Source organism: Capricornis sumatraensis, chromosome 7 (genome assembly GCF_032405125.1).
Source record: "Capricornis sumatraensis isolate serow.1 chromosome 7, serow.2, whole genome shotgun sequence".
In the NCBI taxonomy this organism is placed as follows: domain Eukaryota; kingdom Metazoa; phylum Chordata; class Mammalia; order Artiodactyla; family Bovidae; genus Capricornis; species Capricornis sumatraensis.
This window is the reverse complement of record NC_091075.1, coordinates 107,511,582-107,527,311: the sequence shown is the minus strand read 5'-3', so window position 1 is coordinate 107,527,311 and position 15,730 is coordinate 107,511,582. Positions and strand designations below refer to the sequence as shown.

Here is a 15,730-nt window from a genome sequence, read left to right as displayed (position 1 = left end):
GGGTTGCACAGAGTCGGACACGACTGAGCGACTGAACTGAACTGAGGCTAACTATGAGTGGAGTCGTTGGGCCAAAGGACTGAAATACTTTTACAGCTTTAGAGACATATTTTCAAACTCCAGAAAAGCTATGGAGTTTTCCACTTCTTTTGTGCTAGGGATTCGGGTTACAATTGTGATGCATGTCGTGTCCAACTCTTTGTGACCCCATGGACTGTAGCCCACCAGGCTCCTCTGTCCATGGGATTCTCCAGGCAAGAATCCTGGAGCGGGTTGCCATGCCCTCCTCCAGGGGGTCTTCCTGACCCAGGGATCCAACTGCCTCTCTTATGCCTCCTACACTGGCAGGCGGGTTCTGTACCACTAGCGCCACCTGGGAAGCTTCTACAATTGTGCTAATTGTTTGGTAATCGTGTCAATTTGACAGGCGACATTGCACTTTGAATTTATGCTACTTTTATTTTCACATCGTAAGGACAGAAAGTCTAGGGTTTCCAAAACATGCCCCATCATAAGAGGACCTTGCAAATGAGGATGTCCTGGGGAGGGGCCAGTACTTGATCAGCGATGTGGCAGGGGTGGGAAAACACAGCAGTGGTCCAACCCGACCGTCTCGTAAATGGAGAAACAGGCCAGAGAGGAACAGAGGCGCCCGGGACTCTGGGGAAGCTGGGCCCACCACCCTGGCATCCTCACCACGGCCTCCTCCCCTGGGTTCCTCATCTGCGACAGCCAGAGTCTGTCTAACCACTTCTCCCTTTTTTTCTCTTTTTCAGGAACAAAAAAGCCCAGTCTAAAGGCTGACAAGGAACCATGAAGCTCAGGGAAAAAGACTCAGCAGATAACAAAGGAAGCGACTTGGAGAAAAAGAAACTGGTCAGTCCTGGTTCCCTTATGTCTCCCTGGCAGGAGTGTTCAGGTGACCCCAAGGTGGTCCCTCCTGGGGGGCGGTGGCGAGGGCGCTGAGCACTGAAGGATGAGCAAAATTAGGGGCACTGGTAAAAGGTGTGTGTGTGGAGGAGGGTATGAGTGTCAGCACAGGCCCGGCACACCCAGGAATGCTGGGCTATGACCACATGCTTCTTTTAAAAAATTGTTTTGTAAAAATTGAAGTATCGCTGATTCACGATGTTGTGCTAATTTTTGCTCTACGGCAAAGTGATTCAGTTATGCATAGAGACACATTTTTTAAAATATTCTTTTCCAATAGAGACACAGATGCAGAGGACAAAAGTGTGGATACCAGGGGGAGAAGAGAGATGGCGGGATGAACTGGGAGACGGGGATTCACATGCATACACTATGATGTTCAGCTCAGTTCAGTCACTCAGTCGTGTCCGACTCTTTGCGACCCCACGGACTGCAGCACACCGGGCTTCCCTGTCCAACACCAGCTCTAGAGACATATTTTCAAACTCCAGAAAAGCTGTATGGTTTCCCACTTCTTTTGTGCTAGGGATTTGGGTTACAACTGTACTGCGTGTGTGCATGCTAAGTCACTCCAGTGATGTCTGACTCTTTGACACCCCATGGGCTGTAGCCCACCAAGGCTCCTCTGTCCTTGAGACTCTCCAGGCAAGAATACTGGAGAGGGTAGGCATTTTCTTCTCCAGAGGACATTCCCGACCCAGGGATCGAACCCAGGTCTCCTGAATTGCAGGTGGATGCTTTACCATCTGAGCCACTAGGGAAGCCCCGGCCACATCCTCGATAGAGTGAATTGCCTTAGGACCTGTCCGGGAGCGTAGGCCACAGACCATGTGGCTGGGGGGCTGGCATCAGATTTGGAGATTTCTGTTCTTGCCTGTGGTGTCTGAGGCGTCAGCCTAGTGGATCCTCCTGAGCCTGGTGGGATGGCGGGTGGTGTTGCAGGTGGGAACAGTTGGCAGAGGGCAGAGCAGTGTAGATGTGTCTTGGGAGATGGTTAACGGGGAGCCCCGGTTAGCTGTCATCTGGTTCACCGGAGCCTCACTGGATGGTGCTCATCACAGAGGCGTGGTACTCAAGCGGGGAAACTGGCCTTGGCAGTGATCCAGCTGCACCCCACTGGCCCCAGGCCTTTTTTCTGCTGCTGTGAACACCGACAGGAGGTTGGGGACAGGGGGACTCAGGGGGGACCTTTCTACAGGGAATGCTCACCGTGTCCTTTGTTGAGAAAAGGATGAGAACGAGAGCACTGGGCCCAGAAATAGCTCACTGAGGGGACAGGGGGATATGAAAAACAATGATGAATACTCATTGTGTGCTTAGCTGTAGACCAGGTGCTGTTTTAGGTTCCAGTGTTTTTAGCGTTCTCCATGCACAAACTCCTCAAATCTTAGCAAGTCTAAGGCGGTGGCACCATCATCAGGCGCATTTGACAGATGAGGACACCGTGCCAGAGAGGCTGAGAAACTTGCCCAAGAACTCACAGGTTGTCAGAAGCAGGGCTGAGACCCAAAGCCAGGCGATCCTTTAGGCACCACTGTCGGGGGTGGGGCGGGGGGTTAACCCGCTGAGCTGTGGCAAGCAGAGAGAGCAGCTCTCATCAGGCTCATCCAGGCTTTCAAAAGAATGGAGCTCTCTGTTTTCTCACCTTGGAGTGCTCTGGGGTGCCCCCTGGAAATCCAAGACCCACCCCCATTTGCCTGAAGGAAGAAAGCAGGGTTAACCCCAAGGCCAGGCTTCTTAACAGGCGAGCCCAGCCTGGAACTTGAGCCAGAACAGTTGGGCTCCCATCTCAGGTGTATGACATCACTGCTCACCTCTGGGCTGCTTTGCAGGAGGGCTGGGGGGAGACAACAACTGACAGTCAGTTTCACCAATAAGAAGAACTCTTCAGGCTAAGCACCGCCTCCAGGCTGCACAACTAAAAAGGAGAAGTGACTTCCTACAAGTTTCTTTTGTTCCACTGAGTGGTGTCCAGTCCGGGTTTCTGGGAGAGCCCCTCGTGCAGCGCAGGGTCAGGGCAGCTGCTGGAAGGCTGTCCCACCCTCCACCCCCCCCCCCACCCCCTCTCCCCACCTCCAGTCTGCAGCCCCTTTGGGTGGTCGGGCCTTTAGTGTTTTCAACCACCATGGGGGACATGGAACAATTTTAAATGAAAAAGGCCAATTTGAGTTTTAGCAAGATCAGGGAGACCCCGCCCCCCCAGCCCCGGTTAAAGATGAGAAGACCAGGGTGGTTACGTGGAAAGGCCTTAGACAAGGAGTGGGTGGAGGAGGAAATGAGATGATGAAGAAGATACCCCACGGGACCACAGAGCGGGTTCCTCTCTGCACAGTGAAATAGCCATGCTGCCCCTCCCACACTTTAGGCCCCAACTCACTCAATTATTTTGCTTCTCCCCACACCCCCAGGCATCTATGTCTGCAGGACTGGCTCTGCCCTCTCACCCCACGCCCTTCTCTGCCTGCATTATTCCCCTGGCTTACTCATCCTATAAGAGTCTGCTCTGGAATCACCTCTTCCAGGAAGTCTTCCTGGGTCAGCCCCAGATTGCCTCAGTGCCTCCTCTGTGTTTCCCAGGGGAATCCTCAGCTCTTGGATGTGATGTCACAATCGAGAGCTTCCCTGTTAGAACCCTGCTCTGGACCCGGCTCTGTGAGGGGAACTGGCCAACTGGCTGAAAACTGATTTCAGGAACAGCCGATTCTCCCAGAGGCCTCCCTGCATGACTGATATGCAGAATGAATATTGGACTGAATGATTCATGCACTCGGTAGATACCCAGCCTAATTATTCAGGGCTGGCTTTTTCCTTTTGGAAGTTTCCGTTCCCCACTGAGCAGCTCCCTTCCCACTGATCTGCATCCCCAGAGCTGGATGTGCTTATGTGCACTTGACAATCCACGCTCCCAGAAATTCTGCCGTGATCCATAGCTTTTATTTCATCATGCATTTTCTATTATACCCAGCTTGCCGTCTTCGGGTCTCTCTTTTGTGGATTTGCAGACACCCTGGCCTTCTAGGGGTCCTCTGTTTCCTGAGCCTGCCATCATTCTGCCAGCCTCTGCACCTGGTCTCTGGTCTGGGCGCAAATGGCCAAGGCATGTCCTAGACATGATTTAAGGCCCTTCTCTGACATCCGAGCAGTTCAGCCGTACAGGGAGTTAATTCGCATGGCATCCTGGTGTGCATGAGGGGTCTTGCCTCCTTAATGCTTTCCCTGAGCCAGCCTGCCTGAATGAGCAGGGCAGAGTAACAGCCGGTGGCAAATTCTTTTTTTCCAAACCCACAACTTCCCCGCTTGTTCTAGAGCTACAGGGCAGCCCGTCTTGATCTCCAATATGTTGCTCAGGACTGTGCGTTTTCTATTTGAGTCTCAGAATAACTCTGCAGGATCATCAGGGCGGGATCAAGCTCCCATTTTGCACTGGTAAATGTGGTAGCTCAGAGAAGCATATCAACTTGCCTAAGGACACACAGCTAAATAGCGGTGGAGCCACGGTTGAAACCCTGCCAGGCTTCTCTGATAGCCAGTAATCTGTCTGTCCCAGGCCTCAGGGAGATTTTGCTCTGGGTTCATGCCAGTTGCTCTCCTCCCAGCATGCTGGCCTTAAGAGGGGAAAGAAGAAGACACCAGAGAGAGTGTCAACTTCAGATTGGCACTTGCCTTCTACCTCTGCCCGCCTGCAATGTGGGAGACCTCGGTTCGATCCCTGGGTTGGGAAGATCCCCTGGAGAAGGGAGAGGCTACCCATTCCAGTATTCTGGCCTGGAGAATTCCATGGACAGTCCATGGGGTCGCAAAGAGTCAGACACAACTGAGCGACTTTTCATGATTGAGCCCCTTTCACTTTCACGTTCATCCACCTCTGCAAAGATTAAATCTTCAGCTCCTGCAACTGCTGATGTTCAACATCCCCTGAAGGGAGTTCAGGATGGAGATAGGGAATTGGGGCACTCTGTGCTCTGGGGAAACTGGCAGGGCAGGTCTTCAGATAGTTAGATATCTTCAGGAGCTGATACTATGAGCTCAATTCTTCCATCTCTTCATATCTAGAAAAGCACTTCATCCCTTCGTGGTGACATCTGCTCTTCGTGACTAGCAGAAAACTTTTGCCAAGCTAAGTGCTTGATTGCATGAACTCTCCTTCACCCAGGTGGTCTGATAGTCCCATCTCTTTCAGCATTTTCAACAGTTTATTGTGATCCACACAGTCAAAGGCTGTGGCATAGTCAATAAAGCAGAACTAGATGTTTTTCTAGAACTCTCTTGCTTTTTTGATGATCTAGCAGATGCTTGCAATTTGATCTCCGGTTACTCTGCCTTTTCTTTAAAACCACTAGGCTTCCCTCATAGCTCAGTTGGTAAAGAATCTGCCTGCAGTGCAAGAGACCAGGGTTCGATTCCTGGGTCGGGAAGATCCCCTGGAGGAGGAAATGGCAATCCACTCCAGCATTCTTGCCTGGAAAATCCCATGGACAGAGGAGTGTGGTGGGCTACAGTCCATGGGGTCGCAAGAGTCTTAGCGACTAAACCAACCCCTTCACCCAAATCATATTCACCTTCCCCCACCGTCTCTTTGGAGCAGGCTCTCAGAGCTATCTGAGGTGCTGTCTCCTGGGCTGCAGTCCTCATTTTGCCCCAAATGAAAATTCACACTATGCAATTTCTTTTTTTTTTTTTTTTAATAGAAGAATCAGGTACACAGGGTGGTGATTTCTGGGAAGAGAAATTTCCTTTTCAGGGCTCTCCAGCTGCTGTGGTGAAGACCTGTGAATGGGGGAAAATTTTTATTGCCCATTTCCTGTTCAGAAAAGATACAATTGCCGCATTTCCTGTTCAGCGCCCCCTTGCCCTCCCTCCGTGGACTCTGCCTCCTGATTCAGGGAGATGGCCCGGTAGAGTCCCTCCCGGAGGTGCTTCGGCTGAGCCAGCTGCGGGGAGGGCCAGCGGGCGGGTCTTCACCATACAGGACATGGGCTCAGCTCCCCTTAGCCACAGCCACCAAGGGCCTCACGAGCGTGCCCATCCGAGGACTGTGATGCTGGGCAGGAGGAGAAGAAAGGTAAACGCAGCACCTGGCCTCTGTCCGGGCCACGGAGGGCTCCCTCCGCCTTCCTGAAAAGCCTCTGGTCTTGACTTCTGGCTCCTGGACCCTGTGACGTTGGCTGCGGGGCTCCAGCTCTGAGGTCGCAGCTCCCTGGGCTCCCGCCAGCTTCTTGCGGCAGCGTGGCTGTGCTCAGGCAATGAGGCCACGCAGAGACCTGCGCTCATCATGTGCGCTGCGCTATCCCCTCCCATCGTCTCCATCCCCACCTTGGGGTGGGTGCTGAGAACTGGCGGGCATGCAGGGGTGGGGGATCTGGGGGACAGGGCTCTCACCTGCGTTTCTCTGCCCTCCGATGTGTGCAGACAAGGACGTAATGACCAAGGCTAGGAGTGAGAGAAGCCCAGGGGCCCGCACAGCCCAGGGCTCAAAAGGAACAACATCTGAGCTGAGCCCCAGAGGATGAGTTTAAAAACGAAAGGCAATTAGTTGTTTATCAGTTACTTTATTTGCTATTATTTTCTCCCGTTCCGAAGGCTGTCTTTTCACCTTGTTTATATGTCCATCAGCAGATGAATGGATAAGAAAGCTGTGGTACATATACACAATGGAGTATTACTCAGCCATTAAAAAGAATACATTTGAATCAGTTCTAATGAGCTGGATGAAACTGGAGCCGATTATAGAGTGAAGTAAGCCAGAAAGAAAAACACCAATACAGCATAGTAACACATATATATGGTATTTAGAAAGATGGTAACGATAACCCTGTATGCAAGACAGCAAAAGAGACACGGAGGTATAGAACAGACTTTTGGACTCTGTGGGAGAGGGAGAGGGTGGGATGATTTGGGAGAATGGCATTGAAACATGTATAACATCATGTAAGAACTGAATCGCCAGTCTAGGTTCGATGCAGGATACAGGATGCTTGGGGCTGGTGCACTGGGATGACCCAGTACGGGGAGGGAGGTGGGGGAGGGGTTCAGGATTGGGAACTCATGTACACCCGTGGTGGATATGTTGATGTATGGCAAAACCAATACAGTATTGTAAAGTAAATTAAAGTAAAAAAAAAATAAAAAATAAATAAACAATAATAATAAAAAAAACGAAAGGCGATGGAGGACGGGCCTGTGTCCAAAAGTGATTCTGTTCCATCAGTGCATCCCATTCAGTTCCTGCTCCTCTTACTGCAGAGAGTACTCTGACCCCACACTTGCCAACCTCCATCTCTATGGTCCGTAAATCCTCCTCTGGCCTCTGTCCAATCACCAGCATTTACAGAGCACGTTCTCAGCAGGTTTGGGGCCTGGAAGCAAGACCCCCACCCTCAAAAAGTAAGACCCAAACCAACTATCCAGCCTCTGCTGTTGATACTCAGGGTACCTACCCCTGGACACCTACTGTAACTTCTTTCTTCTGCAGAATATCCCATGCAGTGGGTCTGTTGCAGGGAAGGGCCAATTCTGACTCCGTTTTGGAACTGTTTCTTTAACTTGCTTTTCATGGGTTTTGTTATTACGGTCATACATAAGGGCCTGCCTCAGAGAACCCTGTCCCTCTGCCAAACTGTTCGAGCGCCTTTGTTTAGAACACTGCAGAAAGGAAAAAGCTAACACAGCCCCTGCCAGAGACTGATCATTCTAGGAGATATTGCAAGATTAATGATCTTTTTACTTTGTTTCCTCACAACTGCCCCGCCCCCCATCTCTGTTCTAGAAAAGAGCCAGGCATCCAGACCCTGATAAGATGGTTGTTTTGAGACATTTGTCTGCTGTCTTCTTGGTCTGCTTGGACTCCATCACAGGTCTTTTAACATCCCCATTTCACAGATGAGGACTTTGAGTCACAGAGGAGCTATATCACTGGTCTGAGTTCACACAATTGAAACTGGCAGAGACGGGGGTCAGACAAAATTGATAGAAAAGTGAAAATGAGGAGGTGGGATTTTCAGGGCAACTTTCAATGGGTCTTAGATATGAAGGTCTCCAGAAGCGAGGATTTCAGGGGGCCCGGAGGCTTTAACCAGGGTGAGAGACGTTGGCATGTAGCTTGGCCAACAGCGATTCTGCACAGCTTGGTCAGAAGGAGCAGAGAGAGAAAACAGAGTGAACAGCCGTTCAGAGCACTGGCTATGTGCACACACCCCTCAGCATCCCTGGGCAGCTGCACAGCCACAAGTCTATACAGCTGTGGCTACAATTTACAGCTGTGGGCTACAATTTGCCCATTTTACAGCTGGGCAAGCTGAGGCCCAGAAAGGTCAAGACCCTGGACAGCTCCCACAGCCATGCTGAAGCGGTCCGGCACTGGAGCCGGTGCTGGAGGAGGCTGCCAAGGTGGGCCAAGCAGGGAGCGGGCTGTCAGAGTCTAGCTTCCTTTTCTGGTCAGTGTTTGATTTATCCCCTTCCCTAAACCGTGGACCTCATCTATTAATATCACTTCTACTGCTGCAACCCTGGAGCTTTGTCAGGGTCCAGCACTTAGAGGACACACACAGAAGCACACAGACACACACACACGAAAAATGATGGAGAGAAAGTGCCTTCCCAGAGCACCGGGTTCCCCCTATCTGACAAGTGGTCCACACTTTCCTGGCCAGGTTAGGATGGCAACACCTTCCTACCTCCAGCCCCTGCCTTCTGGCCAGCCTTTGCCAAGGGGCCCAGCTGCTTGTACTCCCAGTCCCGTGATGGCTCTGGCCATCCACGGATGGGTCCAGCGGGCAGGATTACATGGAGACAGATGCTTGGTCCTCCAGGCCAAGCCCTGTCTCTCTCTCTCTGCAGGTCCTTTCCTAAGGTGCTCACACCAGCCTGTAGGTGGACAGCTCAGCCTGGAACAGAGCACGTGTGGATGGGTGTGCCTCCTGGGGCCGTCAGCAGCGTTAGCCCTGAGACGCTGCCCCCAGGAGAGGAGGAGGCAGTGTGGTGCAGTGGGTGCTGCAGCGGGGGCTGGAGCCCGACCACCTGGGTGGGCTCTGGTCTCCATCCAAGACACCACCAGGGACTGCTCTGTGTAGGGTAAGGGAGTTAGAGAAGGCAAGGTTCGGAAAACAGAACCAGACTGGCACTTTACAGGAACAGATCACCTTTAATGAGGCGAGATGGGGCAGCAGTCAGATTAGTGAGCTGCTGCACTGACCCAAGATAAGAGTAAGTATATATGGATACATATGTGGAAATCTACTGTCTTAAGGGGGCCAGTTTTTTCTCCAAGGTTGTTGGGATTAGTTATCTCTTAAGCGGCTGGAGCAAGGAATTCTGGAGATGGTCAGAGGCTGGGTCCGAATCAACCTTAATGTAAATGTTTTTTCTGGGTGAGAGAGTTCTTTGTTTTGCATAGAATAGTGGAGAGGACCCAGAGGGGAGTTTTAACTCCAGGCTATTTTGAGCCAAGTAACTTTCCTTCACTCTGTGCCTCTGTTTCCTCACCTGTAAAATCAAGATAAAATGTACTGATCCTGAGTCTGTGGGAGAATTCCCAGAAAGGGCTGAGAACAGATGTCTGGCCCGTGGGTTTTAGCGAGAACCCAGCTGCTGCCGCTGGCAGCTTAGCCTGGCTTTGCTTTTTACCTCGGAGATGAGTCAGAGACTGGCCAGATTCTGCTAAAATCACGGGGTTGTTGCTGCTAATAGCACCTGCGAAAGGACGTTAGGTCTGCGTTGCACAGATCTCTTGCAGCTCGACAAAGGGGGCAGTCGTGTGGCGGGGGGGGGGGGGGCGGGGGGGGGTCGGTGAGGGGGGGACCGAAGGCAAACTGAACTCCCTGGACTGGCCACGCCCACCTGGACCGGTCCCGGCCGGGAGCCCCTCCTGGACAGCTGGCATCCTTACCCTGGGAATCCTCCCCAGGGAAGAGGACAGCCCACCTGCGTCCTGCGGGCCCCTGGCTGTGCCCTCCGAGCGCCGACTGCCCCCCTCTGACGTGCTTTGCTCTCCTTTCCCAGGACTGGTCCTGCTCATTGATCGTGGCATCTCTCGTGGGCGCCTTCGGCTCCTCCTTCCTCTACGGGTACAACCTCTCGGTGGTGAACGCCCCGACTCCGGTGAGTGCCCCGCGGCCGCGAGAGGCGCCCGGCAGAGGGCGCTGCGGCCACGCGGAAAACCGGATGTTACCACAAACGTTTGGATGGTACCCCATTCTGCAAACCTTTGCGGGCCGATTCTGTGCCAGACACCGGCTGGACACTGGGGTGAGGGGCGGGTTAGAGGAAGGGAGAGCAGTCCCCGCGCTCGAGGGAGAGGTGGGAGATACAGAAACAGAGGATGATGGCCCTGCGTGGGATCAGTTCCTTGCTCCTGGAGGGTCCTGGGAGAGTGTAGGGAAAGGAGCCGGGTCGTGGGAGGTCCCAGGGTCCAATCCTAAGGGTCTTATTCCGGGGCAAGGAACACGGAATGAGAGGCTCACGGAGGGATCTTGGGCATAGAAACATTTCCCTGATCTGTTTTTTCTTTTTCTTGTCTGTGTTTATGGCTTTTAATCACAGCTAGAGGCCACTTGGGCATCTGTTGGTTTAAGATGCCTCACTGGCTCTTGTTTTCTTCTGAAATCAGGTCGTTAGGTGCGGTTCCCCAGGCCCTCCCAACACCACTCTGCTGGTTTGCACTTGAAAGTTTGGTTTGCACCCACCTAGGCTGTTAGGTTTAGGTTCTACCTATTCCTGGAGGTGCTGGCTTCTACTTGACCAACCTCCATCCCTAGGGTAAAATGGATGGGTCAAGGGTGGTGGGACAGGAAGACTTCCTGGAGGAGGTGATATCAGAGCTGCATGTTGACTGTGGAGCAAAGGCACGGAAGCCTGAGATATAAAACATTTGCAGAAATACAGGTCTGATACAGTTGGAGCCCAGGATGTATTTTGGAGAGTGTAAGGGCATGAGCTAAGGAGACAGATAGAGTGCAGGCTATGGACTTCGCCGGGTGTTTGTAAGGCTTCTCCTTGTTTGGGGGCCTAGCATGCTGTGTGCAAAACAGAAGGGGAGGCCGAATCAGTGCATCTCAAAGGGATCCCAGGAGCCCTGACTTTGCAGACATGCCTCAGGGATCCAGCCTCCATCTGTGCAGAAAAGCACTGTTTTTTCACTCTGTTAACTCTTTTATGTTTGGGGCTCTGTCAGCTCATTTGAAAATTTGATTCTGATACTGAAAATGGTTTGCAAAGCCAGGACTAGATGGCTTCTCCGAACGCTGGCTTTGATTTTGTCATTGTGATGTCATCCTGAGATGGGGGTCTGATTTGTCCGTATTTGTCTTTAAGAGCATTGGGGATTTGCACTTTTTTATTTCCTTGGGCTTCCCAGGTGATGGAGTGGTAAAGAATCCACCTGCCAGCACAGGAGATGCAGGAGACTCGGGTTCTACCCCTGGGTCCGGAAGATCCCCTGGAGAAAGAAATGGCTACCCACTCCAGTATTCTTGCTTGGAAAATTCCGTGGAGAGAGGCGCCTGGAAGGCGACAGTCCATGGGGCTGCAAAGAGTCTGACATGACCCAGAGATCGGACCCTAGTCTCATGTCCCCTACATTGGCAGGCAGGTTCTTTGCCATTAGTGCCACATGGGAAGCTCGGAGCCTGAAGACTGAATTGCTGCCATCTCAGGATAGAACTTTCACAAAGGAATAGTTGCTTCTCATGGCTGAGCAAAAGTAAGTGGTTCCCTGAGATGGAATCTACTCCTAGTGAAGACGCTGTGAAGACTGTATTACATAAATTTAGTTGTTAAAGCAATGGCAGGGATTGAGAGGATTGATGCCAATGTTGAAAGAAGTTCTGCTGTGGGTAAAATGCTATCAGACAGCTTTGCATACTATGGAGAAATCATTCACAAAAGGATGAGGCAATCAATGCAATAAATTTCATCATTCTCTTATTTGAAGAAATTGTCACAGCCATCCCAGCCTTCAACAACCATCACCGTGATCAGTCACCAGCCATCAACATGAAGGCAAGACCCTCCACCAGCAAAAAGACCCCAGTTTGCTGAAGACTCAGATGCTAGTTAGCATTTTCTTAGCAGGAAAGTATTTTTTAATTAAGATATCTAGATTGTTTTAAAAGACCACGTTATTACACACTTTGACTATAGTGTAATGTAAATGGAACTTTTACACCTGCTCGGAAACCAAAAATTCATGTGACTCACTTAATTGTGATATTCACTTGATTGCGAGACTTTGGAACCAAAGTCAAAGTATCCTCAAGGTATGTCAGTAATTTTGTCCTTTCCAGAATGTCACATATTTGGACTCATGAAATAGATTCAGGTTGGCTTCTTTTACTTAATAATGTGCATTAAAGTTTCCTCCATGTCTATTCATGGCTTGAAAGCTCATTTGTTTTTGGCTCCAAATAATATTCCATTGTCTGGATGTTGTTTAGTTGCTAAGTCATGTCCGACTCTTTTCGACCCCAGGGACTGCAGCACACCAGGCTTCCCTGTCCTTCACTCTCTCCCAGAGTTGGCCCAAATGCATATCCATACAGTCAGTGATGCCATCCAACCATCTCATCCTCTCTTATCCCCTTCTCCTTCTGCCCTCAATCTTTCCCAGCATTGGGGTCTTTTCCAATGAGTAAGCTCTTCCCATCAGGGGACCAAAGTATTGGAGCTTCAGCTTCAGCATCAGTTCTTTCAATGAATTATTCAGGGTTGATTTCCTTTAAGATTGACTGATTTGATCTTCTTGCAGTCCAAGTGATTCTCAAGAGTCTTCTCCAGCAACATAATTTGAAAGCATCAATTATTTGGCGCTCAGCCTTCTCTATGGTCCAACCCTCACCTCCATACATGACTACTGGAAAAACCATAGTTTTGACTATATGGACATTTATCAGCAAAGTGATGTCTCTGCTTTTTTTATACAGTGGTTAGGTTTGTCATAGCTTTCCTGCCAAGGAGCAAGTGTCTTGAAGTGAGTTGCCATTTCCTCTTCCAGGGGATCTTCCTGACCCAGGGATCGAACCCACGTCTTTTGCATCTCCTGCATTGCAGGCAGATTCTTTCCCGCTGAGTCACAAAGAAAGCTTCTGTGTCTGGATGTACCTTAGTTTATTTAGCCACTCACCTGCTGAAGGACATCTTGATTACATCCAAGCTTTGGCAATTATGAATAAAGCTGCTATAAATAGCCATACAATCCAGAAATCATCCTTTTTGGTATCTACCAAAATAAACTGAACACTTATGTCCCCACGAAAGCCTGCATATGAATGTCTGCTGATGTCTCTGTCTGCTGGTTCATTCTTAATTATACAACTGTATATTGTATGTATGGGTTTCTCAGATGGCACAGGGGTAAAGGATCTGGCTATCAATGCCTCTGGGAGATATCTGGGTTGGGAAGAGCCCCTGGAGAAGGAAATGGCAACCCACTCCAGTATTCTTGCCTGGAGAATCCCTTGGACAGAGGAGCCTGGCGGGCTACAGTCCATGAGGTCACAAAGAGTCGGACACAACTGAACATGCGTGCTTTCACATTTTATGTATACAATGGATATCCTACAAAGTATATTCTAAGCATAAAAATACTGGAAAAAAGTTTGTTAAATGAGAGAATGAGAAAGAAAAAAAAAAATGAGAACTTTGCTTTGTCAAGGGGGTCTAATTTATTGGCCCTCCTACTCCCAAGCCACATAAACTAGGACTCAGTTGAAACAACGCCAGCCTCCACAAAAATAACAGTGAGTGGTCTGGCTTTAATAATGAATGAGTCACCTTTCCAGTGATTTCTGAGTTGGTGACATTTGTTCTTTTCTAGGGAGGGGGTACAGAAGCTCACACCCCTGCCCTGCCCTAGGGTCAGTATTTAAGCCCAGGGCTTCCGCAGAACAGTTAATTTGATTCATCATACCTTTCCCAGCAGCAGTGGTGTAATTTATCACTTTCCTCTCCCCAGTCCTTCCCTAAGGGCAGGTAAACATGCGGTAATAAGGAGTAAAATCATCACCTCTCTCTCCAAGAGCAGAGCCATCCCAGTTAGCGGCAGATGTTAAATGCCGGCCCAGGCAAAGATGCCAATGAGCCAGCAGACAGAGAAGCAGAAGCAAGTCGTGGTCCTTTCAATTAATCCCACCCCAGGCTGCCATTTTAAAGCCGCTGTTCTGGAGGCCCCCTTGCTCTCAGAAAAGCAGGGCACATCATGGGATGCCTCTGTGTGTTCTGAGGTCTTTAACAGGGAAAATTATTAAACAGGAGCGCTGATGGGTATAGAGCTTGTTACAGACATCCGGGTGGATCAGGACCAGTGGAGGCAGAGGAGAGTGGGGCTCCACCTCTTGGTGGGAGAAGGCTAAGATTACAGGAGAAACCAGCGCATCTTATCATTTCAGAAACAACTGGCCATTATTGTGATGAGATAGGCATCTGATTAATTTCATCATGGACCAGCATTTCCTCTGATTTGGGAATCTCATTGTTGCTTTCTCCTTTTTTCTCTTTTCCTTTTGTCTCATCCTGTCTCACTAGTTATGCAAGCAAAACAGGCTGCTATTAGGAAAAACAAATAGCACAAGTTCAATAATTCAACCATAGTATTGCTGCTACGATTCCCCTTCTATGAAGCAGGAACTGAATCTCTTATTTGGACATCAGCCTTCATGGCAGATATCGTGACATGCATGCATGCGCGCTCCATTGCTTCTTTCATGTCTGACACTTTGCAACCCCATGGACTGCAGCCCACCAGGCTCCCCTGTCCATGGGATTCCCCAGGCAAGAATTCTGGAGTGGGTCGCCATGCCCTCCTCCAGGGGATCTTCCAGACCCAAGGGTGGAACCCTCATCTCTTATGTCTCCCGCTTTGGCAGACAGGTTCTTTACCACTAGCGTCACCTTGGAAGCCCTAGAGATTGTAACAGTAACCTCATTTTACAAGACAGGGAGCCTGGGGGGCAGGAAGAGATATGGGGTAACTGACTCAAGGCCACTCAGCCAATGGGGAGTCACAATCTCAGCCCCACCCAAAGGCCACTTTTAAGACTTTGTCTAAATCTCCCTTTTCTTATTTCCCCAGAGATAAGCCACATATGCATTTTATATCCTCTTTGGGAGCTCAATATTTATTTTGTAAGCATTTTTTCTGCATTACTGAGTACTCCCCATGGCCAGGATTGCTAACAGCTGTGTATTGCTGCGTCCCATGGCTGTTCCACCTTCCCAGAGCGGGCCTCTTAGATTGCTCTCCATTTTCCTCTAGTACAAGATGCTGCTGCACTGTTTAATCTGGGATCTCTGAGTCATTTTTGCTTTTAATCAGAGCCGGCCGAGCTGCTGGCTGACAGGAGGAGGGGGCCTTTCCAGGCCTGGGGTGTTGATGTCTGAATATTCCACACTGTGGGTGCCACTCCTGGGGTCCCCAGATTATGGGAGCTCAGATGCCTGCCTCTTTGAGTCAAAATCTTTTCATTTCATAAAGCTCCTCTGGGAGAAAATGCCTTTGTTGAGCCTAATGGGCAAAGGACCATATTCCCAGCTCAGAGCAGCTCTGCTTCCAGGGGTGGGCGCCCTGGCTGCTGTAGCCAGACAGAGGGAACCCAGCGACAGCCAGCCCGGCAAGGCAGGGAGTCAGGATGGAAGAGATTGGATGACATAACTGGTATGAACAAACCCTGGCAGATAAAACTGGAAACATTCTCTTTCTGCCTTGCAGGAGAAAAACACTGAGATTTATTGAGCACTAACTCTAGCCATCATGCTAGGGACCACTCATCCCCACCCAGTCCTTCCTGCAGGATTGTTACAGCTGCAAACC

At 50.2% G+C, this 15,730-nt stretch overlaps 1 protein-coding gene across 1 annotated transcript in view; it reads left to right on the top strand.

Annotated features, from left to right (window-relative positions):
* The first annotated feature begins 813 nt into the window (after positions 1-813).
* SLC2A9 (solute carrier family 2 member 9) overlaps positions 814-15,730 on the top strand; it is a 208,545-nt gene continuing 193,628 nt past the window's right edge. The window contains exons 1-2 of the mRNA XM_068975521.1: positions 814-876; positions 9,928-10,026. Coding sequence (XP_068831622.1) covers positions 814-876; positions 9,928-10,026 — 162 coding nt within the window. The remainder of the gene's footprint in view (positions 877-9,927; positions 10,027-15,730) is intronic.